The sequence below is a fragment of the Schistocerca cancellata genome, unplaced genomic scaffold (assembly GCF_023864275.1).
Source record: "Schistocerca cancellata isolate TAMUIC-IGC-003103 unplaced genomic scaffold, iqSchCanc2.1 HiC_scaffold_782, whole genome shotgun sequence".
NCBI lineage: Eukaryota > Metazoa > Arthropoda > Insecta > Orthoptera > Acrididae > Schistocerca > Schistocerca cancellata.
The window spans coordinates 648,032-674,113 of record NW_026046793.1 but is presented as its reverse complement, the minus strand read 5'-3'; the positions used below and the strand labels follow the sequence as shown (position 1 = coordinate 674,113).

General features: G+C 40.8%; 1 protein-coding gene across 12 annotated transcripts in view; it reads left to right on the top strand.

Annotated features, from left to right (window-relative positions):
• The window catches only part of LOC126143123 (disks large homolog 5-like), a 1,046,479-nt gene that overhangs the window by 605,289 nt on the left and 415,108 nt on the right, over nucleotides 1-26,082 (top strand). For 2 of the 12 annotated variants that reach the window (XM_049915315.1, XM_049915320.1), the window contains exons 7-8: nucleotides 8,706-8,871; nucleotides 19,436-19,748. The exons of 5 other annotated variants lie outside the window; for them this stretch is intronic. In XM_049915315.1, the coding sequence (XP_049771272.1) occupies nucleotides 8,706-8,871; nucleotides 19,436-19,562 (293 nt within the window). In that variant the 3' untranslated portion in view covers nucleotides 19,563-19,748. Of the gene's footprint in view, nucleotides 1-8,705; nucleotides 8,872-19,435; nucleotides 19,749-26,082 lie in introns of those variants that run through there. 5 more of the 12 variants (XM_049915318.1, XM_049915317.1, XM_049915314.1 and 2 more) reach the window with 3 other exon arrangements.

Genomic DNA, 26,082 nt, shown 5'->3' with positions numbered 1-26,082 from the left:
TGCGTCCACCAAGAAAAATTTTTAGTTTTGGGAAGAGATGGAAGTCTGTCAGAGCCATATCAGGTGAATAAAGTAGGTGTGACAAGAATTTATACCTTAGTTCGCGTAATTTTGCCATGCCGCTGGCACGTGTGGGGGCACATGTCAAGAGTCGCAGCACCCATCTTGCAGATAATATTTTCATTTCTAATTCTTCAGTTTAAATGCGATATACCTTTTCAGATGATATCTGGCAAATGTGAGCAATTTCACGCACTTTCAATGGGCGATCCTCCACACCTATTTTGTGCACTTATGCAATGATTTCTGGAGTAGTGACACGTCTTGGCCGGCCACTGTGCGAATCATCTAAGATCTCTCGACCAAATGTAAATTCGTTCACCCACTTGGCAACAGTTGTATATGAAGATGCATTGTCCCCTAGTGTATTCTGGAAATCGGCATGAATGTCCTTTGCTTTCATACATTTCTTTACAAAGTTCTTAATCTCTGCTCGAATCTTGAATTTTCATTTTTTTTCTTCCTTTTTCCCCCCATCTTTGCAAATCACTACGTGGGAGCAACAGAGCCAAGTCGCAGCCACAGCTCTCTTCCGAGAGCATGACACCTGTTTACAGACAACAGTCCAATGAATATCACGTGAAACACTCGTTGTGCTGGTGCTGACCTCTTGTGGTGATTCCGAGAACTTTTCAAACCACCCTCGTACACCAAAGAAAGGAAGGAGTGCCTTACTTGTTGTTGGTAGACTAAGCTACATGAAGACATGTGAAAATTTGTTCAATAAAAATATTAGAATGGAGGAGGGATCATGCGCTTCCGTTATGATACAATGGTTAAATTGTGTTGAAATTATTTCAGTAATGTATGAGATCATGGAAGTAAGTGCAGTCAGCTGGTTATCACCATTCCCTACATCTACATCTATACTCCACAAAGCAAAGTCAGGTGTGGGTGGATGGTACGTTATGTATCAATGTCGCACCCCCACACTCTTCCCCATTCCATTCACAAATGACTCGTGGGAAGAAAGATTGCTGATAAGCTTTCATGTGAGGTCTGGGGTATCTCTAATTTTCCCTCCATGGTCTTTTCGCGAAATAGTGTGTACATAAAGTTAAAGAATACTTTAAATTATCGTCGACTGCGGCAGTCGCTTCCCGTATTCTCTCCCAGAGCTCTGCTACATCACATGCTAGGGCGGTACATACACCAGATCTATAATGTGTCCCCACAGTAAAAAGTCACATGGAGTGAGATCTGGTGATCGGGAAGGCCCTTTCATGAAACAGCTGTCCCCTTTTGTAGCAAGGACGATCTATCGATGCAGCAGCTCCGTGTTCAGGTACCGATGAATTTCGCGATGAAAACGGGGTGGAGCCCCATCCTGCTGAAAGATGAACGGAGAGTCCGATTGCATTTGAGGCATCAGCCATTGCCCCAACATGTCCAAGTAGGAATATCCGGTGACAGTACTCTCGGCAAAGAACAATGTGGCCTGTACAGTTTTTGACGCGACACAGCACAAAGAACATTTACCTTTGGGGAATCGTGCTCAAATTCAGTGCATTCATGTGGATGCTTTGAACCCCATATTCAACAATTATGCCTGTTCACTTTCCCATTAGTGTGAAAAGTGGCTTCATCGCTAAAAATTAAGCGATCAACAATGCCATCCCCATCCTCATTCAATTGTTGCAACTGCAAACAAAACTCAAAACACTTGTCTTTGTCGTCATTGAGCTTCTGCACTAGCTCCAATTTGAATGGTTTCATGGACAGCTTCTGTCACAGGACTTTCCACACTGTCATTGGAGCAGATTCCTTTGGAGTCTTTACAAATGTCTCTCGTACGTGCTCCACATTCACTTCACTCGCACTGCGACATCTGCCTCTCTCTGTCGGGCACAAGAAACCCGTCATAACAAATTTGTTGTGCCAGTGGTAAATGGCCTTCCATGTTGGTGGCTTCTTGCCATACTTGGTTCTAAACAATCATTGAACAGCTGTAGCACATTTTTTTCTCGAATTCCAACACACAGAAAGCTTGCTCTGCACCTGAACGCGCTACATTTGCAACTAGCACTGATTATCAGCAACTTACCAAACTACGCTGTGGTGGTATACATAAAAAAAAAAACTTTCAGGGTTTCTCTTCAAAATGACATGTATAATATCTGTCCAATGTTTGGTTCTTGTGCAATAAATAGTGTGTTCCCGGACTATATGTACACCCTGTACATGTTGTAGGAAGCAATATACTAGTAACTCTTCTAGGAATGATAATTAATTGAAACCCTCAGCTCCCGACAAGTGTTGTTGATATACGTCGATGGGGACAGCTGAAAATGTGTTCCCCGACCGGGACTTGAACCCAGGATCTCCTGCTTACATGGCAGACGCTCTATCCGTCTGAGCCACCGAGGGTACAGACGAATAGTGCGACTGCAGGGACTTATCCCTTGCACGCTTCCCGTGAGACCCACATTCCCAACTGTCCACCGTCTATATACGTAATGTACCTAATAGATATTTGCCCTTCCACTCATTACTCGCGCACACCAAGTTGTCTATTCCCATAAGAGTTCAGGCAACCTGTGCGCATTTGCACAGACGAACGTCAATGGCTGGATAGCCTTTAACTATATATATGAAGATAGTAATTGTTCTCGAAAGAACAGATACCATTGATCACCGTGCAGCTTCTCTAGAATAAATAATTAATTAAAACCCTTATCTGCTGCAGGTGTTGTTGATATACCTTGGTGGGGATAGCTGAAAATGTGTGTCTGCCATGTAAGCAGGAGATCCCGGGTTCGAGTCCCGGTCGGGGCACACATTTTCAGCTGTCCCCATCGAGGTATATCATCACCTGTAGGCAGCTGAAGGTTTCAATTATCATTCATTCTAGAGAAGCTGCACAGTCATCAATGGTATCTGTTCTCTCAAGTACAATTACTATCTCCATATATATATTCTAGGAATGTACGTTCTTGGAAGTTTTGACAGTAAAGAGCACAGTGGTGCAGAATGCTTCTCTTGCAGCGTCGCTCTGGGATTAGCTGAGCATCATCTTCACTCTCTTACTAAATGAACCTTTAACGAAATGTGCTGCTCTTCTTTGAATGCCCTTGTTCTTGTGTCTTTCCTGTCTGATACAGAAACCAGCCTGATGAGGTTCATAAAGTATTGGTTGAACAAGGGTTTTGTAAGCTGCCTGCGTTGTGGGTTGCCTCCATCTCCACAGGATCTTCCAATGAGTCTGTTTGGTGTCAGCCTCAGCAATAAGTTTCATGTGTTCATTCCACTTTAAACTGCTCCATACGTACATTACTAGATGTTTTATGGGAGTGATTGCATCCAGTGAGTGTTCTGCAGTTGTTCAGCCATATAGCAGTGGGTCTTCCTGCCTATTTATTTGCAATTCATTAAATTTGTTTTACGTTGAGGGTCACCTGCCAATCCCTGCACCAAGCATTGATCATTTGCAGATTGTGTTGGATTTCGATTCAATTTCCTAGTGTTGCAACATCTCTGTACACAACAGTATTTTCCATGAAAATCTTCATGCTACTTTCAACATTAGGACATTTATGTATTATACATCTGAAGGTTTCTCTCTATTGAAAATGACATGTTGTTTTCTGTTACCTAGAAAATCTTCAGTCCAATCACTCAGCTTGTCAAATATTCCATATGCTCCTGTTTTGTTGTCGAACACATTCCGGAAGCTGAGAAAATGTTTTTTTCCCTTTAAAATTCATTTTTGTAAGTTAGTTTCTGTAGTTGTAAATTATTTTTATTGAGGTTGGATTCCTCTGGAAACCATGTTCTCAACTACCACAGTATTAGTGCTGTAAACAAGAAAAATGGCAGCCTCAGTTGTAAGAGATTTGAAATAATTTATTACAGCAAATTGATTTGTCACCGCATGGCCATTTTCAGTACAAAAATAAGTATTGAAGACTCGTGTAATAAAAGCACATACTAACAACTTCAACATGGCCGTCCGCAGCTTGTGGTCTAATGGCTAGCGTTGCTGCCTCTGGATCACAGAGTCCCGGGTTCGATTCCCAGCTGGTTCGGGCATTTTATCTGCCCAGGCACTGGGTGTTTGTGTTGCGTCATCATTTCAACATCATCATTATTTGTGAACATGGCTAAAATTTGACTGTGTAAAGATTGGGACACTGTACAGGCACTGATAACCGTGCGGTTAATCAGCCCACAAACCAATCATCAACATCCTCCTCATCCAACGTTTGTGTGTTGAGGTCATGTTGAAGTTATAATATGTGCTTTTATTGCACAAATTTTAAAACTAATATTTGCACTGAAGAGGGTCCTGTAGTGAATGAAATAGATTTTCTGTAATAAATGATTTCATCTCTCTTAGAATCGAGGCTGCATTTTTTTAATTTTTTTTATACAGGAGCTATTATTATTATTAATTATTATTATTATTTATTATTATTTATTATTATTATTTCTTTACTTTCTCAGACGTTAAGTCTGGTTAAAAATGGAAAGTGACGCGGACCTTGATCAAGCGTCACTTCCTTTTAACTGTACGATATATTGCATTTAGGAACTTTCGGGTAATTGAACATGTATCAATAATTACCGATTTCTGTAATTGTATATATAAGTTTGGATGTAGCTGTATTGCATTGATGTACTGGTGGATATTGTGTGGTATGACTCCTGTAGTTGATAGTATAATTGGTATAATGTCAACTTTATCCTGATGCCACATGCCCTTGACTTCCTCAGCCAGTTGGATGTATTTTTCAATTTTTTCTCCTGTTTTCTTCTGTATATTTGTTGTGTTGGGTATGGATATTTCAATTAGTTGTGTTAATTTCTTCTTTTTATTGGTGAGTATGATGTCAGGTTTGTTATGTGGTGTTGTTTTATCTGTTATAATGGTTCTGTTCCAGTATAATTTGTATTCATCATTCTCCAGTACATTTTGTGGTGTGTACTTGTATGTGGGAACGTGTTGTTTTATTAGTTTATGTTTTATGGCAAGTTGTTGATGTATTATTTTTGCTACATTGTCATGTCTTCTGGGGTATTCTGTATTTGCTAGTATTGTACATCCGCTTGTGATGTGATCTACTGTTTCTATTTGTTGTTTGCAAAGTCTGCATTTATCTGTTGTGGTATTGGGATCTTTAATAATATGCTTGCTGTAATATCTGGTGATTATTATTTGATCCTGTATTGCAGTCATGAATCCTTCCATCTCACTGTATATATTGCCTTTTCTTAGCCATGTGTTGGATGCGTCTTGATCGATGTATGGCTGTGCCATGTAGTGTTTTCTTTCTCCAATTTACTTTTTTTGTATCTGTTGATGTTATGTGATCTAAAGGATTGTAGAAGTGGTTATGAAATTGCAGTGGTGTAGCCAATGTATTTATATGAGTGATTGCTTTGTGTATTTTGCTAGTTTCTGCTCGTTCTAGAAAGAATTTTCTTAAATTGTCTACATGTCCATAATGTAGGTTTTTTTATGTCGATAAATCCCCTTCCTCCTTCCTTTCTGCTTAATGTGAATCTTTCAGTTGCTGAATGTATGTGATGTATTCTATATTTGTGGCATTGTGATCGTGTAAGTGTATTGAGTGCTCCTAGGTCTGTGTTACTCCATTTCACTACTCCAAATGAGTAAGTCAATATTCATATAGCATAAGTATTTATAGCTTTTGTCTTGTTTCTTGCTGTCAATTCTGTTTTCAGTATTTTTGTTAGTCTCTGTCTATATTTTTCTTTTAGTTCTTCTTTAATATTTGTATTATCTATTCCTATTTTTTGTGTGTATCCTAGATATTTATAGGCATCTGTTTTTTCCATTGCTTCTATGCAGTCGCTGTGGTTCTCCAATATGTAATCTTCTTGTTTAGTGTGTTTTCCCTTGACAATGCTATTTTTCTTACATTTGTCTGTTCCAAAAGCCATATTTATATATCATTGCTGAATACTTCTGTTACCTTTAGTAATTGGTTGAGTTGTTGATTGGTTGCTGCCAGTAGTTTTAGATCATCCATGTATAGGAAATGTGTGATTTTGTGCGGGTATGTTCCAGTAACATTGTATCCATAATATGTATTATTTAGCATGTTGGATAGTGGGTTCAGAGCAAGGCAGAACCAGAAAGGACTTAATGAGTCTCCTTGGTATATTCCACACTTAATCTGTATTGGCTGTGATGTGTGATTATTTGAATTTGTTTGGATATTAAGTATAGTTTTCCAATTTTTCATTTCTATGTTTAGGAACTGTATCAATTTAGGATCTACTTTGTATATTTCCAATATTTGTAGTAACCATGAATGGGGTACACTATCAAAAGCTTTTTGGTAATCAATGTATGCGTAGTGTAGTGACCTTTGTTTAGTTTTAGCTTGATATGTCACCTCTGCATCTGTTATCAGTTGCTCTTTACATCCTCGAGCTCCTTTGCAACAGCCTTTTTGTTCTTCATTTATAATTTTGTTCTGTGTTGTATGTGTCATTAATTTCTGTGTAATGACTGAAGTTAATATTTTGTATATTGTTGGTAGGCATGTTATGGGGCGATATTTAGCTGGGTTTGCTGTGTCTGCTTGATCTTTAGGTTGAAGATACGTTATTCCATGTGTAAGTGTATCAGGGAATGTGTATGGGTCTGCAATGTAACTGTTAAATAATTTAGTTAGATGTGAATGTGTTGAGGTGAACTACTTTAGCCAAAAATTTGCTATTTTATCTTTTCCAGGGGCTTTCCAATTGTGTGTAGAATTAATTGCTCGGGTGACTTCATGTTGCAAAATTATCACTTCAGGCATTTGTGGTATCATCTTATATGTGTCTGTTTCTGCTTGTATCCACCGTGCATGCCTGTTATGTTGTACCAGGTTTGACCATATGTTGCTCCAGAAGTGTTCCATGTCTGTTATGTTTGGTGGATTGTCTATTTTAATGTGTGTGTTATCTATTGTCTGGTAAAATTTCTTTTGGTTTGTGTTGAATGTTTGGTTTTGTTTCCTTCTATTTTCACATTTTTTGTATCTTCTAAGTCGTTTGGCCAATGCTTGTAATTTCTGCTTCTTTTCATCTAATTGCTCTATCGCTTCTTGTTGTGAGATTTTACCTAACCTTTTTCGTTTTTTTTTTTTTTTTTCTGACATTTCATTTTTTATAAATTGTTAGCTGTCCGATGTCTTTTCTCAGTTTTTCTATTCTGATCTGTAACCTGTGTTGCCATGCTGGTTTTGTGGGTTTCTTCTGTGTGTTGGTTGGTTCTGATCTCTGCCTAGTGTGTATATTTAGTGTCGTGAGTGCTCCTATATAAACCAGTAGTTGTAACTCTTCCATAGTTGTGTTTTCATTTATTTTGTTGTGTATGATTGCGTTGGTAGTTTTTATTGTTGTTTCGACTTGTGGGTTATTTGGCGGTCTATGCAAGAATGGTCTAATGTCTGTATTTGTGTCTTTGTGTTCTATATATGTCAGCTGAAATTTATCTTCTATATCTAACATGTGTGTCACTTCGTGTTCTATTTGTGCTTGTTCTGGTGGCTGTCTGAAGATTTTGTTTTCCTCTGATTGTTTAAAATTGATGCGTGTTGTCCTTTGTTTGCTCTGGGATGTTTGAGTCCATTACTGTATTTTCTTCTTCTTCTGATTGCACATTATTTTGTTCCAGTATTTGTTGTACTTGTTGTTTGATGTTTTCTAATTCTGACTGGGGTGTACTGTTATTTTTTTATTATTACACGGATCTGATCAGCTAGTCGTTGTTCTGTTAAAAATTTTAATTCTGGGTATCTGGTAATAAATGTTGTGTATACTTGTGATCTGTATCCAGTTGTGTTGGTTCCTAGGTTTGTTGCTTCGTAATAACAGAACATGAGGTGTTGGTTAACTTCATCTGACCATCTCATCCTCTGTCTTTGATTTCCTTCTAGGGTGGTTGCAGGAAGCATATCCTGCAAAACACCTCTATTTGGATTTAAATAATTTTCCAGTTGGCTAGCAGTGTCGTTACCATTGTGGGCGGGCATAGGGTTCAAGCGTCGTCCCCGACCATGACGGCGCTTGTCCGAGGCTTCTTTAGTTCTGTCCTGAACCAACTAATCACACTAAAAGGGGGGTTAGCCCTATTAGTGGTTTGTTCTTTTCGTCGCCTTTTACAACTGGCAGAACATACCGGAGGCCTATTCTTTTCCCGGGCCTCCACGGGATATTATTATTATTATTATTATTATTATTATTATTTGAGGTGTTAATGACAGAACTGCAATATCCAAATTGTGTCCCCAATCTTTCTTTGATTGCTGTTGCATGAAACCATGGTATCACTGATGAACAGAGATTCTACTTTACAAGAGACATTGGACTTTGGTACAGCATATAATGACTTGTTCTATATACTGGATCTTGTGGCGCAAAAGAGGATGGCAAGACATGTGACACTAAGTTTACCTGAAATGTCTATCCTCGCAGGTAAGAAATGGTAACTTGGAAAAACATTGCAAATAATGATTGGTCTTTAGATTTATGTGCCAGAACTTTGTAAGAACTGTGTTCACGATGGTCTGGCTGAATTAATTTCTGCAAAATGCTGCATTTTTAATAAAATAGAACAAAGTGACACCTGTAAAATCATTAGGATGATGAAACTTTGATATGGCTTATGAAACAAAAATAATTTTCAGACGATCCTCGTTTAAAGCATCTCATTGGCATGCACTCAGATGAAACACGTGAATCTGAAAGTTCCAACAAATTCTCAAATACCTGTGAGTGGAATCAACATATGGATGCTTTACTGTCTAATAATGATCAACTGGTTCAATCATTAAGAGACCTCATTGCTGTATGGTGAGTTCCAGCAAATGTATGTTTCTATATTTCAATTGATGTCCAGTGTATAATCTTGATTTAAATAATTGAAAGAACAAAATTCATATCTTCGTGGACTGACTGACTACTATGTTACAGAACATAAAAACTGTAACATACATATTTAGAAGTATTTATTGCAGTGTCATGGTGTAATGTCAGTTTGAAACAGCAAGGTGTGAGGAAGGGACCTCCAGGAGTACGTACATCCTATTTGTTCTACACAACTATCACACGTTATTACTCTTGCGTTTTGTTTTGGAAGTTTCGATTCGAATTCCTTTGTTCACCAGTTCGTTGTTTTCATTTCTATGAGAGGTATATGTGGCATCTTGAGTACTCTCACTGTTCATCTCATTTACTTGTGATTGGAGTATATTCTTACAACATGACTCGTATTCTATAACCAATGTATAGTATGACAGTTTCCAAGACTACAGGAAGAGAACACACACATAATCATTAAACCGTCCAGTAGAGCTCAGATGCTACTTACGGTTGCCACACCAGGGAAGCCCCCCTGCGGGTCCGGGGATTAGAATAGGCCCGAGGTATTCCTGCCTGTCGTAAGAGACGACTAAAAGGAATCCATCCCCCTTACGGGGGTAGTTAGCGCTTGCGTCCGGAGACGGACGGTTCCACGACCTATAATCGTGGTCTTTCTGGTTTTTCACTTCTCGTTTCTTCCTTCCTTTTGTTGGTTCCTTTCTTTGCTCTTCTCCACCTCACTGTCTTCCTTACTTTCCCTTGACTTCTCCTTGCCTTCTCATTGCCTTTTTTCTCCTTGCCTTCTCATTGCCTTTTTTCTCCTTGCCTTCTCATTGCCTTCTTCTCCTTGCCTTCTCCTTGCCTTCTCTGGTCTCCGCCTCGGCGTTTGAGACAGTCTGTCCTCTTTCTCCCTCTCTCTCTTCTTTTTCCTCTTCTTTTTCCTCTTCTTCCTTCCTCCCTGTGCGTGCCTGAAGGCCGACCCACACATTCGCACGCGTAGCCGGTGACGGGGTAACGCGTAAGTCCCCGCCCTGGGTAGACATGTAAGGCACGCGCGTACCCCCTGGTAAAGGCCAGGCCCGGGAAGGGGTGATTGCCTGAGCTGATACCTTCTGACCATGCCAATTGGTCCCTCCGTCTGTTTCTCGGGGGGTGTGACCTGAGGTGTAAACATTCACCTAAGGCGGGAGTGCCCTCTGAGAGGGTCCCCACAAGGAAGGAGCGCGCCATCGGAGACGCTGGCAATCATGGGGGATTCCTCCGCAATGGATTCTACTCCATCTCTCTCGATTTCGACCCAAAAATGGAAACGTGACCAGCCAACAGTGACAAAAGTACTACCGCCTGCCCCACAGTTCCTCGTAGTTTCTCGATCTGAGGACGGAAAGGATTTTTCCTCTGTCAACCCTTTCATTATTCAGAAGGGCGTAGATGCCATAGCCGGATCTGTCAAATCTTGTACCAAGTTGCGTAACGGCACCTTATTACTAGAAACTGAGAGTGCCTTTCAGGCACAAAAACTGCTTCGGGCCACCCTCCTGTAAACGTTCCCTGTCAGGGTGGAGGCCCACCGAACTTTGAATTCGTCTCGTGGTGTAGTCTATACTAGCTCCCTCGACGGATTGACTGATGAGGAGCTTCAATCTTTCCTCGCTGAGCAGGGCGTGACGGCTGTCCATCGGGTCATGAAAAAGGTCAACAATGACCTTGTACCAACCCGGACACTTTTCTTGACCTTCGATAGTGTTAAGCTGCCATCGCGCATCAAGGCGGGCTACGAGGTTATTTCTGTTCGCCCCTATGTCCAGACACCTACGCGCTGCTACCAGTGTCAGCGTTTCAATCACACTCGACAGTCTTGTTCCAATGCGGCTAAATGTGTCACTTGTGGCAGGGATGCCCATGAGGGTGACTGTCCACCTCAGTCTCCTCATTGTGTGAACTGTCAGGGTGACCATGCCGCATCCTCCCACGACTGTCCTGTCTATAAGGAAGAACGCTGTATCCAAGAAATTCGGGTCAAAGAGAAAGTGTCCACCTCAGCTGCTCGCAAGCTATTGGCTAGTAGGAAGCCCACGCTGCTCCCAGCGGGGAAATACAGTACTGTCCTCGCCTCTCCTCGGACTACCAGGGAGGTAGCAACTCAGACATGCGATCTGACCTTCAGCACCACGGTCGTCCGTTCGGCCAGTGATAAGATCGCGATAAGATCCTCTTCCTCCCATCACCCCACAGACACCAGCCCCTTCATCAGCTTCTGCTAAGACGAAGACCCCGAAGTCAGATGCACGGGCCTTCAAGAAGGAACCGTCCCGTGCAGACTTCCTCCGTCCCTCGACCTCCCAGCCTTCGACCGGTACTTCCACCAAACGTCCTTCCAAAAAGGCTCATAGGAAGCACAGTTCTTCTTCTCCGCCTCGGCGCATTTCTTCTCCTGCGCCACCCAGCGGTTGCCGCCCCAGGCCGTCATCCGTTTCGCCTGGCTGCACCGCTGGTAGCCGTACATCTGGCCGTTCACCAGCGGAGGAAGCTCCCCCTCCCGGCCATCCTCCCGAGGTGGCCGATGAACCTATGGACCCAATGGACGATGAATGTCCGCCTACTGATAGCAGCGGCAGAACTCGCTCGAAGCCAGGCCCTCAGCGGCCTTCGAGGTGACCCCTTCTTTCATCTTCCTTTTATTACGATGGCACTTATTCACTGGAATACTCGCAGCATTCGCTCCCACTGAGAGGACTTGAAGTTGCTGCTCCGCTTGCGTCGTCCGCTCGTCGTAGCCCTCCAGGAAACGAAGCTACGCCCATGCGATCAAATTGCCTTGGCACACTACACCTCTGTGCGTTTTGACCTACCCCCTGTGGTAGGTATCCCAGCTCATGGAGGGGTTATGTTGCTGGTCCGGGATGATATTTACTACGATCCCATCACGTTGCACACCGGCCTGCAGGCAGTTGCCATCCGCATTACTCTCCCCACTTTTACGTTTTCCTTTTGTACCGTTTACACTCCATCGTCATCTGCCGTTACCAGGGCAGACATGATGCAACTTATTGCTCAGCTACCTGCACCATTTTTGTTAACTGGAGACTTCAATGCCCACCATCCCCTTTGGGGCTCTCCAGCATCCTGCCCAAGGGGCTCCTTGTTAGCAGACCTTTTCAACCAGCTCAATCTTGTCTGCCTCAATACTGGCGCCCCTACTTTTCTTTCGGACACATCTCATACCTATTCCCATTTAGACCTCTCTATCTGTACTCCCCAACTTGCATGCCGGTTTGAGTGGTATGCACTTGCTGATACATATTCGAGCGACCACTTCCCGTGTGTTATCCATCTCCTGCAGCATACTCCCTCTCCGTGCTCCTCTAGTTAGACCATCTCCAAGGGAGACTGGGGGCTCTTCTCTTCCAGGGCAACCTTTCAGGATCAAACCTTCACAAGCTGTGATCGTCAGGTCGCACACCTCACGGAAGTCATTCTCGCTGCTGCTGAATATTCCATCCCTCACCCTACTTCTTCTCCACGTCGCGTACCGGTCCCCTGGTGGACCGCAGCATGTAGAGACGCTTTACGTGCTCGTCGACGTGCTTTACGCACCTTTAAACGCCACCCTACAGTGGCGAATTGTATTAATTATAAACGATTACGTGCTCAGTGTCGTCGTATTATTAAAGAAAGCAAGAAAGCCAGCTGGGCTGCTTTCACAAGCACCTTCAACAGTTTTACTCCTTCTTCTGTTGTCTGGGGTAGCCTGCACCGGCTATCTGGCACTAAGGTCCACTCCCCAGTTTCTGGCTTGAAGGTCGCGAATGACGTCCTTGTGGCCCCTGAGGCTGTCTCCAATGCCTTCGGCCGCTTTTCCGCAGAGGTTTTGAGCTCCGCTCATTACCACCCTGCCTTCCTCTCCCGCAAACAGGCAGAGGAGGCTCGGCCACCTAACTTCCGCTCCTCGAATTGTGAAAGTTATAATGCCCCATTCACCATGCGGGAACTCGAAAACGCACTTGGCCGATCACGGTCCTCTGCTCCAGGGCCTGATTCTATTCATATTCAGATGCTGAAGAACCTTTCTCCTGCGGGTAAAGGTTTTCTTCTCCGTACATACAATCGCATCTGGATTGAGGGCCATGTTCCCGCATGCTGGCGCGAGTCTATTGTTGTCCAGATTCCTAAGCCGGGGAAGGGCAAGCATTTGCCTTCCAATTATCGACCTATCTCGCTTACCAGTTGTGTCTGTAAAGTGATGGAGCGAATGGTTAACTCTCGATTGGTTTGGCTGCTCGAGTCTCGACGCCTACTTACCAATGTACAATGTGGATTTCGTAGGTGCCGCTCTGCTGTTGACCATCTGGTTATGTTGTCGACCTTCATTATGAAGAACTTCTTGCGGAATCACCCGACTGCGGCTGTGTTCTTTGATTTGGAGAAGGCTTACGACACCTGTTGGAGGGCGGGCATTCTCCGCACCATGCATACATGGGGCCTTCGCGGTCGCCTCCCTCTTTTTATTGGTTCCTTTTTAATGGATCGACAGTTCAGGGTACGTGTGGGTTCTGTCCTGTCCCACACCTTTCGCCAGGAGAATGGGGTGCCACAGGGCTCAGTTTTGAGCGTCGCTCTCTTCACCATCGCGATCAATCCAATAATGGATTCCCTCCCAGCTGATGTATCAGGCTCCCTTTTCATGGACGATTTTACCATCTATTGCAGTGCGCAGTGTACACGTGTCCTGGAGCGCTGTCTTCAGCGTTCTCTTGACAGTCTTTACTTCTGGAGTGTCACCAATGGCTTCCATTTTTCTGCCGAGAAGACGGTCTGTATTAACTTCTGGCGCTACAAAGAGTTTCTCCCACTGTCCTTACAACTCGGTCCTGTTGCTCTCCCAATCGTGGAGACAACAAAATTTTTAGGCCTTACATTTGACAGGAAACTTAGCTGGTCTCCACATGTCATATTTGGCCGCCCGTTGTACCCTTTCTTTAAATGTCCTCCGTGTTCTCAGTGGTCTGTCGTGGGGAGCGGATAGAACCGTCCTACTTCGTCTCTATCGGTCAATCGTCCGCTCCAAGCTGGATTATGGGAGCTTCGTATACTCCTCTGCACGGCCATCCATCTTACGCCACCTCAACTCCATACAACATCGGGGTTTACGACTTGCGATCGGAGCATTTTATACTAGTCCCATAGAGAGTCTTCATGCTGACGCTGGCGAATTGCCACTCACCTACCGGCGCGATATACTGCTTTGTCGGTATGCCTGTCGGCTACTGTCAATGCCCGACCATGCGTCTTATCGTTCCTTCTTTGACGACTCTCTTGACCGTCAATACGGGTTGTATGTCTCTGCCCTGCTACCCCCCTGGAGTTCGCTTTAGTCGCCTCCTTCAACACCTTAATTTTTCACTCCCTGCAACCTTTCGATTGGGAGAGAGCCACACGCCACCTTGGCTCCAGGCTCAGGTCCGCGTTCACCTTGACCTCAGCTCGCTCCCAAAAGAGGTCACCCCCGGTTCGGTCTACCACTCCCATTTTTTGGAACTTCGTTCGAAGTTCAACAACATGACTTTCATTTATACAGATGGCTCTAAGACCAATGACGGGGTCGGGTGTTCCTTTATTGTCGGGGCACAAAGTTTCAAATACCGGCTCCATGGCCATTGTTCGGTCTTCACAGCTGAGCTCTTTGCCCTCTACCAGGCTGTTCTTTACATCTGCCGCCACCGACATTCTGCTTATGTCATCTGCTCAGATTCCCTGAGCGCCATCCAGAGCCTCAGTGATCCGTACCCGGTTCACCCTTTCGTACACCGGATCCAACGCTCTCTTCAGCAGCTGGTGGACGTCGGTTCTCCGGTTAGCTTTATGTGGGTTCCTGGCCATGTCGGTATCCCTGGGAACGAAGCTGCAGATGCCGCGGCCAAGGCTGCGGTCCTCCAGCCTCGGACAGCTTCTTGTTGTGTCCCTTCGTCCGATTTTAGCAGGGTCATTTGTCAGCGCATTGTGTCGCTGTGGCATGCCGATTGGGCTGCACTTACCGACAACAAGCTTCGGGCCATAAAACCTCTTCCCGTGGCTTGGACGTACTCCTCCCGCCCTTCTCGGCGGGAGGAGGTCGTTTTAGCCCGGTTAAGAATTGGACACTGCCGGTTCAGCCATCGCCATCTGCTGACGGCTGCGCCAGCGCCGTTCTGCCCATGTGGGCACTTGCTGACGGTTAGACACATTTTAATGTCCTGTCCAGATCTTAACACACAGCGCCTAGATCTTAACCTGCCAAATACTTTCGATGCCATTTTAGCGGATGACCCACGAGCCGCTGCTCGTGTTCTTCGTTTTATCAATTTGACGAACCTCGCTAAGGACATTTGATGATGCTGTTTTTTAATCCTATACCTGTTAGTCTGTCTTTTATCGTGTTTTCCCTTTTAGTTGTTGTTGTCAACTTGTGCCTCGCGGTGCATTCTTAGAGTAGTCAGGGCGCTAATGACCATTGAAGTTGTGCGCCCTAAAACCACAAAAAAAAACCACCAGGGAAGGTTTGGGACGTTTACCATTTGTAATTTTGGTTCCAGGGTTCCCTAAATGAGTTAGACTGTGTCTGCTTTCCTAACTACTGATACAAAGACCTAACTGCAAGATGAGATCTATAGGTAGCACATTTCTCAACACTTTATTGCAGTAGACTGTGCGGAAAATGTTTCAAAGAGATCTTTTGCAGTGTATGTTAACTCTGCTGCAATCTTAAAGGTTTTGCAGTTTTTGATCCTGAATTACACATTTAATGCTCATTGCATGTATTCAATCTATATGTGTGATAAAATAGTGGTGTTACTTTTAATCACATGTCGTGTGCTGTGTTTGACTGACAGAAGCAAACTAAGTGCCGAATTTGAATTGAAATGTATGCGAAGATAATGCGCCTTTTTTTTTTTTTTTTTTTACTCGTGCTTTTGTATAATGAAATGTGCAGATTGGTATTCCACATTAAAGATCTGTCCTAAACACATTATTTCCAGTATCGTTTGTTAAAATAGTCTCAGGAAAAGTGGCATAGGTAGCAAGCTATTACCATTACAGGTATTGTTCTGTTGGAATTACTTGTACCCTTACCTGGATCTGCACTGTTTATAGTTCTCAGTTGTTATTCAGGTATGGTCTGGATGCACAACTTACCTCACTTTCACCCTGAACCCATATTCCAAATATTTGTCTGATACACAGCACATTCTATTCATATTTTGCTATTCTGACTCAAAATATGTACACTTATTTGTAAGAAAATAAAATTCTCAAGAACTCTGGTACAATACACTCAGAAGAAGAAACTTGCTAATAATGCATTTGAATCTCCCAAATTCTGTCAATGAGTGAGGAAATTCTCAGCAAGTAGCAACTGAAGGTAACAGGACATGTTTCGCATGCATCTTTTATGAAGCTCTGGTTAGATGGTCCTACTTGTGTGAACATGTGCTAGTGCTTTCCGAGACATTTACAAACTTTGCATTCCTTCTCTACAGCGGATACAATTCCCAATTGATATTGTCATTCTACTAAATTTATTCCAAACCATTGTGGCATGGTTGTGCAGCAGCCTTATAATGTGATTAATATTAAACAGTCCCGGCCCACATGTTTGTTCTCAGTGGTTTTTAAACCATCTTCTATGGTTTGCTTCCTGTTAGGTTACCATTTAACCTAATAATTCCATATCTCTCTCTCTCTCTCTCTCTCTCTCTCTCTCTCTCTCTCTCTCTCTCTCTCTCTCTCTTTTTCTTTCTTTCCAGCTCCACACTGGTGGCATCTTCTACATGGTTGAGAAAAACCTGGGTATTTAGGAAAAACTCGGTGGATAAAATTTTTTGCCATTTTTTCATATTGGTAATAAAGCATCTAAATTTAAAGTCCCATGATTAAGTTATTCACAAGTCTAACCCATTCTAACTTCTGCAGAAAAGATAATTTACATGTAAAAGTTAGTTTTATTGATTACCAGCTTAGCATCTGCTGCTTCACTCACTCAGACTGTGTGCTCTGCACAGATTTTTTAAAACTGAATTTTTATGTTGTTCACAAATTGCACTAACTTCTAAACTTTTCATGCAAATTAAGGCCATAGAAGCATGGTCTTTCCCAAATGTACTTCTTACCAAAAAGTGATTCTTTTAGCTGGAGTCAAAGATGGGCATTAATCATGCCTTTTGCATTCTTGTGGAGACATTTCCATAGAAATGTTCATCCCTAAAACACATTTTTTATATGTAACTGATAAGTGAAATACCAATTTTCAGATTTTTAACGTTAAAATGTTTTTTAATACAAGAAAATATTTTCTTACACACTTTTATCTCTCGTTTCATCCCCTAAGGAGTTGAATTTCCAGCAACAGTGTAACAGCTATTTTTTTTATTTCTAACTGAGAAGCCAAATTGCAGTTTTGAGATTTAGCTTTAAAATATCTTCATAATGAAATATTTGCATAAACAATCTCATTCTGTTTCACCACATTAGCATTGTAATTTCCAAAAACACTAACAAGACTTTTTTAAAAATGTCTATAACCAAGAAGACAAATACCAATTTTCATAGCTGTAGCTTCAAAGAAACTTCAGTTCTTTAGAGCTATCTTCGAAATCGACTTAATAGCTAATATTTTCAAAAAGCTTTCCTTCTATTATGCGTGGGATTTCAAAAATCCCTTCCTAAACAATGGCTTCAGTATAAGATCGACAGTCTCTCCAGATTTAAAGATCCTGTCTTTGGCAGTTTGGTTTGGGTGTGATGAGTCATTCACGACATTGCGTTTTATATGTATGATAGATAGATTGTAATTTAGAGAGAAACCTTCAAATCATTTGGATAAAGATGTATAAGTAATAGCTAGATTCCTTACAGTTTGATGCAGGATACAAATTCATCTGTGCAAAATAGCTCAGTCAGAGCAAATTTTCAAAGGATAGAAAACCCAGGATGGAACATGGACAATATGAAAGGAGATAGTGCTGCTCACCACACACAGCAGGCATTGAGTGGCTGGCAACAGATGATTGCTGGGAGGACTGTTGCCAGCTTTCCATGGGAACTACTGGTGGAAACTACAGTATGATTAAAATTATGTGTTAGTTGACACTTCTGGCTTAGTATCTGCTTTCCTGAAATCGGAGTGCTCAATGTCACACACATTCACTGTTGCCAAACTGCCACAGCAATTGGTTCATTTCCAAGTGCTTGTCTGGCTTTCTTTCTTGACGATGTTTTCAGATCCCGAATCCTGAGTCTGGCCCTCTTGTTTTGTATTTCAGTATACCTGATACACAAGGCGCAATTCAGCGTTACATATACAGTTTTTATAATCCTAGAGACGAGCTTATGTTAGACGAGCTTCGCATGACATTGCATGAAGCAGAATTTTCATCTATTTGCACTTGTTTTTCTTCCTATCATTCCCTTTTCATTGAAATCTGCTTGTGCTGTCTGTAACCTGCAACTGAGTGCCAAACAGGACTGCTCAATGGTTGGTAATATGGCAGCTGGTGTAGGCAGTGAGAGGATGGTTTCAGATAATCAGTCAGAGAGAGAACTTACAATTTGCTTTTAGCACTGAAACTGAAGTTTTTCGGTCTTAGAGTTTGCTTGTAGAGGTTAACTCTAATAGCCGTGAAAAAAGTGATTGTGATTTTTGCTTCTGCTGTAGATTGTTGACTGCCACTTTGTTGGCTACATTGCAAATCATTAGGTTTTGTTTAGTTTAGGACACAAGTTTAAATTCAGGGCTGTACAATGATCCTTCTGGCGCAATTAAGTCGTGTGTCACTTAAAATCTGCTGTGGACAGATCATCTCCTATTGCTGTCTTATCTCGTGCCAACCGCTTCAGACATTGCTCTACAATTACACAATAACAGCATTCGAGAAACGAGCCTGCCGTGTTTCTGTGCCGCCTGTAACAGAGCGGTAGCTGGCAACAGATGTGGCAAAACTGTAGCAGCAAGTGACTGACGTCAACTATTGAGTAATTGTGATCGGAGCATAGTCGTCTGTAGAGCACTGACAACATGGAGGTACTGTGTACGTGCGGAAAGCAGGTGCACCAATTCAGTTGCAACTGTCACTGATCTCCTCTCGCGACTCCACTGTAGTTGATTACTGTGAAATTTGGTCGCTTTTCCTCACCGAACATGAATATGTATCCATCTTAAGTGCTTATGTATTTGTACTTGTTATTCGTTATAGGAATTAGTGTTTAGACTTAATGGACATGTTAATCTACTGACAGTCTGTTTGAAACAGTAGATGAATGTTATCAGTTTATTAAATATGTGATTCCCTTTCTAGTGAACGGACTATACAATAAAAAATTCATGTACATGTGAGTTAATGCCTGATCTTATTTGTCCTTATTGTTACATGTGTAGCTGGATATCAGTGTCATAAGTCTCTTTCTGCCAGTGATGTCCTGTGAATCTGTGCTTGTAGTTCTTTGCTGATTGTATCACTTACATCCACTGTTTGTTGCTGTGGGTAATCAACACAAAAAGCACTTTATTTCTATATTTTAGGTGGCAACAACCATTTGAGACAGGTGTTCCAGAAGATATGGTTGTGAATGGAAAGAACATATTGCAGCATACAGCACACTGGGATCGTGTAACAGCTTTCGTGGAAAGAAAGCAAATGAAGGAATAAGTTGTGGGGAAATCATATTTGAAAATTAGGATTTACAAATTTTTATAGATAACATCATATTGTTTTAATACTTAACAAAAGCTATGTTGCTCTGTTAACTTGCAAGAACCTGGTTGAGTTATAGCTTTTTATACGTTTATCTGTGCAATATGTAAATTAAAATAAACTTTCTTCATTATACTACTACATAGTAATGGTCTTTGCAATGCACCGATGCACAACTATGATTTCATATATGTAATTATCTGAGTATGTGGCAGTGCCTGTGTATGCACCCCCCCCCCCTCCCCGACCCATTATGCTCCCACCCCTCTCTGTCCATCTGTCGCCTCCACCTCGTCCATGTCTGCCCCCCTCCCTTCCCTCTATGGTACATTCAGCAGCAAATGTGAATACTGTCTGCTAAATGTGTTGGTAATAGAGTTAGCAGCAAAGTAGTAATCAATTTAAACATCATCCCTGATGTGACATTTTAACTGCATGAACTGCAAAATGTACTATGTGATAACTTTTTTCGTCTCGTAATTTTGTGAGGGCTGCAAGTCAGAAAAAAATTGAGTAACGGTTTGAAATTAAGGATAAAGTTGGTTGCAAGTCACTAAGTACTCCCGTTGGCAAATACTTGATAGCAATCATAGTAGCTACATGCTATGTAACAAATAGTTTGGAAGTATGGATTAAACACATCGAAGATTGTATAAGCACTGTATTCGTTTCTTTCAATTTTATCAAGTAGCACAAATTGATTAACACAAGCATTTTCTCAAAAATGATAAAGTTCTAATGTGAAAGAGTAAATACTTCCCCTAATTCACGTAAGATTCTTAACGTCGGTAAGTATCTTGTACTGTAAACTTTGTAAATAAGGCTTGTCCTTCCTCAGGATTTGAGCTATCTTGTTATCAAGTTTTATGAAATCTGTTCAGCTATTTAGTTATAATAAATTTAAACGTCATGCATGATGTGACCATTTTTCCATCTCAATGTGTATGGCATTTTACTCCTGAACTGTAATAGGTAGGTGGTTCTTACCCACACAGCAATTGTTGCCTGACAGTAAGGGACGTGTGTACCAAATTTGGTTGAAACTGATCCAGTGGTTTAGGAGATGTGGAATATACATATGTGTATACATAAGTTTTTGTAATATGGATGGATTATCTAAAGTTTAAAACTTTAGAGGTTGTAACTTTTCCCCGTCAAATAAATTGATAGGCTCAGCAGAACAAAACTTTGAAACTCTCTGTAACTGTTTCACTAAAATTTTGGATGGTGTAAGAGCTGAAGTGCTAAACCACTTGATTTCCCCAACTGTATTAAAGAGAATTTCAAATGACCATTGTTGTTTTTCTGACTACTGTCTAATATGAAAAAAATAAGTATCCTGATAAATTTTTAATTGTAATGTGAAGATAATTGGTTCAAAATTGTTCAAATGGCTCTGAGCACTATGGGACTTAACAAAATAATTGAGAGACTTTCTAATGTAATGAAACAACTGTTTATCCTAAACATGAATACAACAGTAGCGCTGGTCGATTTTGCCAATGTGGCCTCTCCGTCTGTAACAAGTAAGTATACTCACCATTTTTCAGAATTTGTAATATTAATATGGAAGTTACAAAATTCCTCAGTTTGAAAATAACAGTTAAAATAAAATTTTTTGTGTCGTCTCATTCTCACGGTAGGCACATACCGTGGGAAGCAAGGAGGGGATATTGTTTGGTGGCCGGTATCCTCTTCTATAATACAAACTGTGTGCAAGTATTAGTTGGGTTCTTTACTCAAAAGAATAGAAAATTACTCAACTCAAGATAGTCCAGGTGTTGTGGTACAAGCTCTCCATAGTAGTCCACATTAGCCTCGCTGCTGGTGACGTGAAAGTCCGCTATATACACTGCTCTGGTCACTAGGTAGAGGCTGAGCTAAGTAAGTTTCTTTTCCAGAAAGGCATTTTCAGTGGAAAACACTATATATACTTTCACTAACGAAATATTAAATGCTCTGAGTAACTGGAAGTCACCCGTTGGGATTTTTTGTGATCTCTCAAAGGCTTTTGATTGTGTAAATCATGGAATACTTCCAGATAAGCTCAAGTACTGTGGTATGAATGGGACAGCGCTCAAATAGTTTAAATCATACCTAACTGGAAGAGTGCAGAAAGTTGAAATAAGCAGTTCACATAATATGCAGAAAAACTGGTGGTTCCTCAAACTGGGGAACAATCAAGAATGGGGTGCCGCAAGGTTCGGTCTTGGGTCCTCTGCTGTTCTTAATATATATTAATGACTTTCCATTCTATTTTCATGAAGATGCGGAGCTGATACTTTTTGCCGATGATACAAGTATAGCTATCGCAGGCAACAGACAAGAATTAAGTGGTGAAATTGTAAGTGATGTTTTTCAGAAAATCATGGTTCTCTGCAAATGGGCTCTCATTAAACTTTGGCAAAACATAGTACATACAGTTCCACACAGTAAATGGAATGACACCATTAATAAATATAGACTTTGATCGGAAATCTGTAGCTAAGGTAGAATATTCAAAATTTCTAGGTGTATTCATTGATGAGGGGTTGAACTAGAAAACACACGCACTGAAGATCTGCTGAAACGTTGGAGTTCAGCTACTTATGCTATTAGGGTCATTGCAAATTTTGGGGATATACATCTTACCACGCCTATTTTCATTCTTTGCTTTTGTATGGCATCATATTCTGGGGTAACTCATAATTGAGTAAAAGAGTGTTCATTGCACAAAAGCGTGTAATCAGAATAATTGTTGGAGCTCATCCAAGATCATCTTGCAGACACTTACTTAAAGAACTAGAGATCTTCACTGTAGGCTCACAATATATAATGTGTGTGTGTGTGTGTGTGTGTGTGTGTGTGTGTGTGTGTGTGTGTGTGTGTGTGTGTGTGTGCGCGCGCGCCAGAGAGAGTGTATACCTGTCCTTTCTTCCCTCTAAGGTAAGTCTTTCCGCTCCCGGGATTGGAATGACTCCTTACCCTCTCCCTTAAAACCCACATCCTTTCGTCTTTCCCTCTCCTTCCCTCTTTCCAGATGAAGCAACCGTTTGTTGTGAAAGCTTGAATTTTGTGCGTATGTTTGTGTTTGTTTGTATGTCTATCGACGTTGGGGACCTTGCTTGTACAATTAATAAGAAAAATTAGTTTTTGTTGACACTGAGAGGACCAGAAAACTTAAAATGAAGAGTTGGAACATATTTTCCATTGACTAGAGAAATTAAGTCATTATTTTTGTTAGATATTTCTGTTGATATTTTGGAGGCTTGCACAGCTTTCCAGTAACAAATGATTTTCTATTTTCTAGCAGATTATATTTTTGTATTTCATGAATATCTCCTCAGTTTACTCTGCCTTTCATGGTTTGACTCAATTTTCTTTCTGTCGACTTCTCTTTGGAATGTTTTTGCGGCTTGATAATCTTCACTAAAAAAATTTTACAATTACTTGAAGTGGTCTTCATGAATCATGAACTGTTTTAAATTTTCAACAGGATTTTTTTTAAGATCTCTGTTCATCATGAAATGCTTCTCTAGTTTACTCAAAAGGTTTTTAAAATCAGTGAAATCGTATGATGATGCAAAGACATCATGAAATTGTGGATTTTTCTTCATGCTTGTAATCTACTGAACAGTGATGTGAAACAGACATTGCTTCCTCACTTCGTGTCCATTTCATTTGGCAAATATACTCATCTCCATTTCTTGTATGCTCTTTCATGAAGTATTTAGTTTTTTAAAGGATGAGAATTGTGAGTAAAATATAAAGTCTGCAGAATCTCCTACATGTGAATTGACCATCTTTACAATAAATTTGTACATGGGTGTTGAAATTTCCCTTCACTTCCATCTTCCACGTGCCACATACAGCAAGTTCCTTGTTTCACTTTATAGTCAAATATTGTGATATTGTAAGTTCTGCAAACTCACTTGAATCTGTGTTGGCCACAAAGATTTATTGAATTTAATTTTGAATACTTTTTTAAATGTAGAGAGATTAGCATTGTCTCCATAGATAACTGCTATAGTTCTTCCTCCTATAAACTTGTGGGACTTCTGTGTTGGTAGATAACGATTCTCAATGCATGGGACTGATTTAATAGGTGTGTGCATGTAATTTTTAGCATTGCCGCCAACTGAGAAAGGATTATCTTGTTTGTCCTGAAGATCTACTGCAGATTCACCTTTAATTTTTTCAAAGTTGAATTGTCAGTTAATATCACAGCATGCATGTAATACAAACTTTCAGATACTCAGTTGTTGTCCGTTATTTCAAAAATATAAACAAGGGTTATCCTTTGTCTTTCTTAGGATACTTCTACTGATGTTTTATTTCAACAGTAGGGCCTACGATATATTCATGTTTGCTTGGACAAATCCTCGGTCTTCCAGTAATTAGAAACCATCAATATTCTGCCCTCTTCTGTAAACAATTTTGAATACAGTTTTACGTGGTTGGCTTAATACTTTTTATATACAAGAACTCTTGGTCTGAAATATTTAATGAACTTTATATATGCTTATGTTCGGAAGGATGGTTTTCTTCTTTCCCTTAGTGTTTACATAATATTTGGCGGCCCAGTTTTTGTCATCATTGATACTAGTTGGAACGAAAAGTTGATCACAATCCATGTGACAGTTCTCTTTCAATAGTTGATGCTCAGAAGTAAAAAAAAACTTCATGCATTCTGTACTTTTCAGTGGAATCTTGATAGGAGCTCAGTGATTTTAGTCTGCTGTGCATCCTTTTATTGTCACTGTGGTCTCCAAATGAATTGTATTCTTCTTCTGCTGTTGATATATTGGTACACTGAAAGTCGAAATCAGGATCTCCTATTTTGTAATCAGTATTAAAGACTTCTTGGATACTGTTTGGTTGGAAGTGTGTTACTTCATTTCAGTATTTGTCAGTGATATGGCAGAAATTGTTTTCTCAAAAGAATAGAGTTCTGCTCAGTTACGAATTGCAAGTACTGAGCATATTCATAATTGAATAGAAGACAAAATTCCACCCTATCAACCTGCTTAATAAAATTAAAGCAAGCATGCTTAACAAAACTTTCAATGTTTTCATCTTTTTCTTTCATCTTAAGCAGTCAATCTGGTTCTTGATGGTCCTCAGTGTTTTGTCCTTGGAAATTAAAACCATTTTTTCAGCCTCTTTTGTAAGGCGTGGGATTGTTGATATGCGTTACGTCTAAAAATGTGAAGAAAGAAAAATAAAAGGAACGTTTCTGTGCGGCAAGTAACATACTTTTGCCTTCCAATTGTAGACACAAAGTTCAAATGGTGTCTCAGCAAGATTATTTGTAGTATCTAACAGTTCTGGGAACATAGTAGTTCACCGTGATGACAAAGGAGGTTGAAACATAATATGTATGAGTGTAGTTTGGTGCAAATTGCATTATTATCTGAGCTTTGGATCACGAAATTTAAATTTCTGTTAAGCACAGGAATCAAAATTTCCTGTAGCACGCAATGTCTAAAGGCATCCAGTAGAGTCGAACAAATGGGTCCAAAGAAACAACTAAGGAGATGGTCTTTCGTGGTTCACTTCTGTCACGTCTGGTCTCATTCCGTGGAACATTGTTCACAGTTCACTTCAGCTAGTCTCGTTCTCTTGCCTCGATCTCACTTGACTGGTTTTGCTCTTTTTTTGTATAGTCACTCATTCGATTTCAATTTTTTTAAATTATGTACTTTATACAAAAATTAACTTGTGTGTAATACATATATATTTTTCTGGTAACATGAAGAGAATTCTACATATCTCTCATTTTGATGGACTGCAGAACAACAATTATCAGAGGAAAGTTGTTTTATGTTGACCAATTAAGCGAGCAGCCATTGCTTTTTATTTCATGTTCTTTCATGTGTTTGATTTGGCAACTAGTTTTTAAAATAACTTTAATAATTTTTTTAACTGTAGTGTAAAAATGTTTACATTAAACTTCCAATTTTCACATTATTTCTAAAAATGAAACATGACACTTAATGAGGCTCTTATTTTTCAAGCTGAGCCAGGTAATTTACTACTTTTAATTCAGTAACTAGGTGTAGAATGTTAGCAACTTGACACTGTGAAGAATCTGCCTGAAGCAAGATCAACACATTTCCTCTATCAACCTAGATTGGCAGCCAGGGTATTACACATCAAGGATGATGCTGTAGAAAGTATGTATTGGTCTGCCAAAGTAATTATGCCTGAGGTGGCCTTTGAAGCGCTGGTAAGGGGGGGGGGGGATGGGAAAGGAAGAATCAATGGTGGAATATAGGAGAGAAATTGGTGAAAATGAAAAAGGAGGCCTATAATAAATAGCTCAGCACTTGGCTTGATGAAGTCCATAAAACATACGAAGCTAAATAGAAAGAAGCACAAAGGGCCATTACTAAAGCATAAAATGAGCTGTGCTGAAAGTCAGAGAGGATATAAACAAAAACTTAGATGGTAGTAGGGCAAGCAGAGTGTGAAAGGTGGTGGTGGTTTGAAAAGT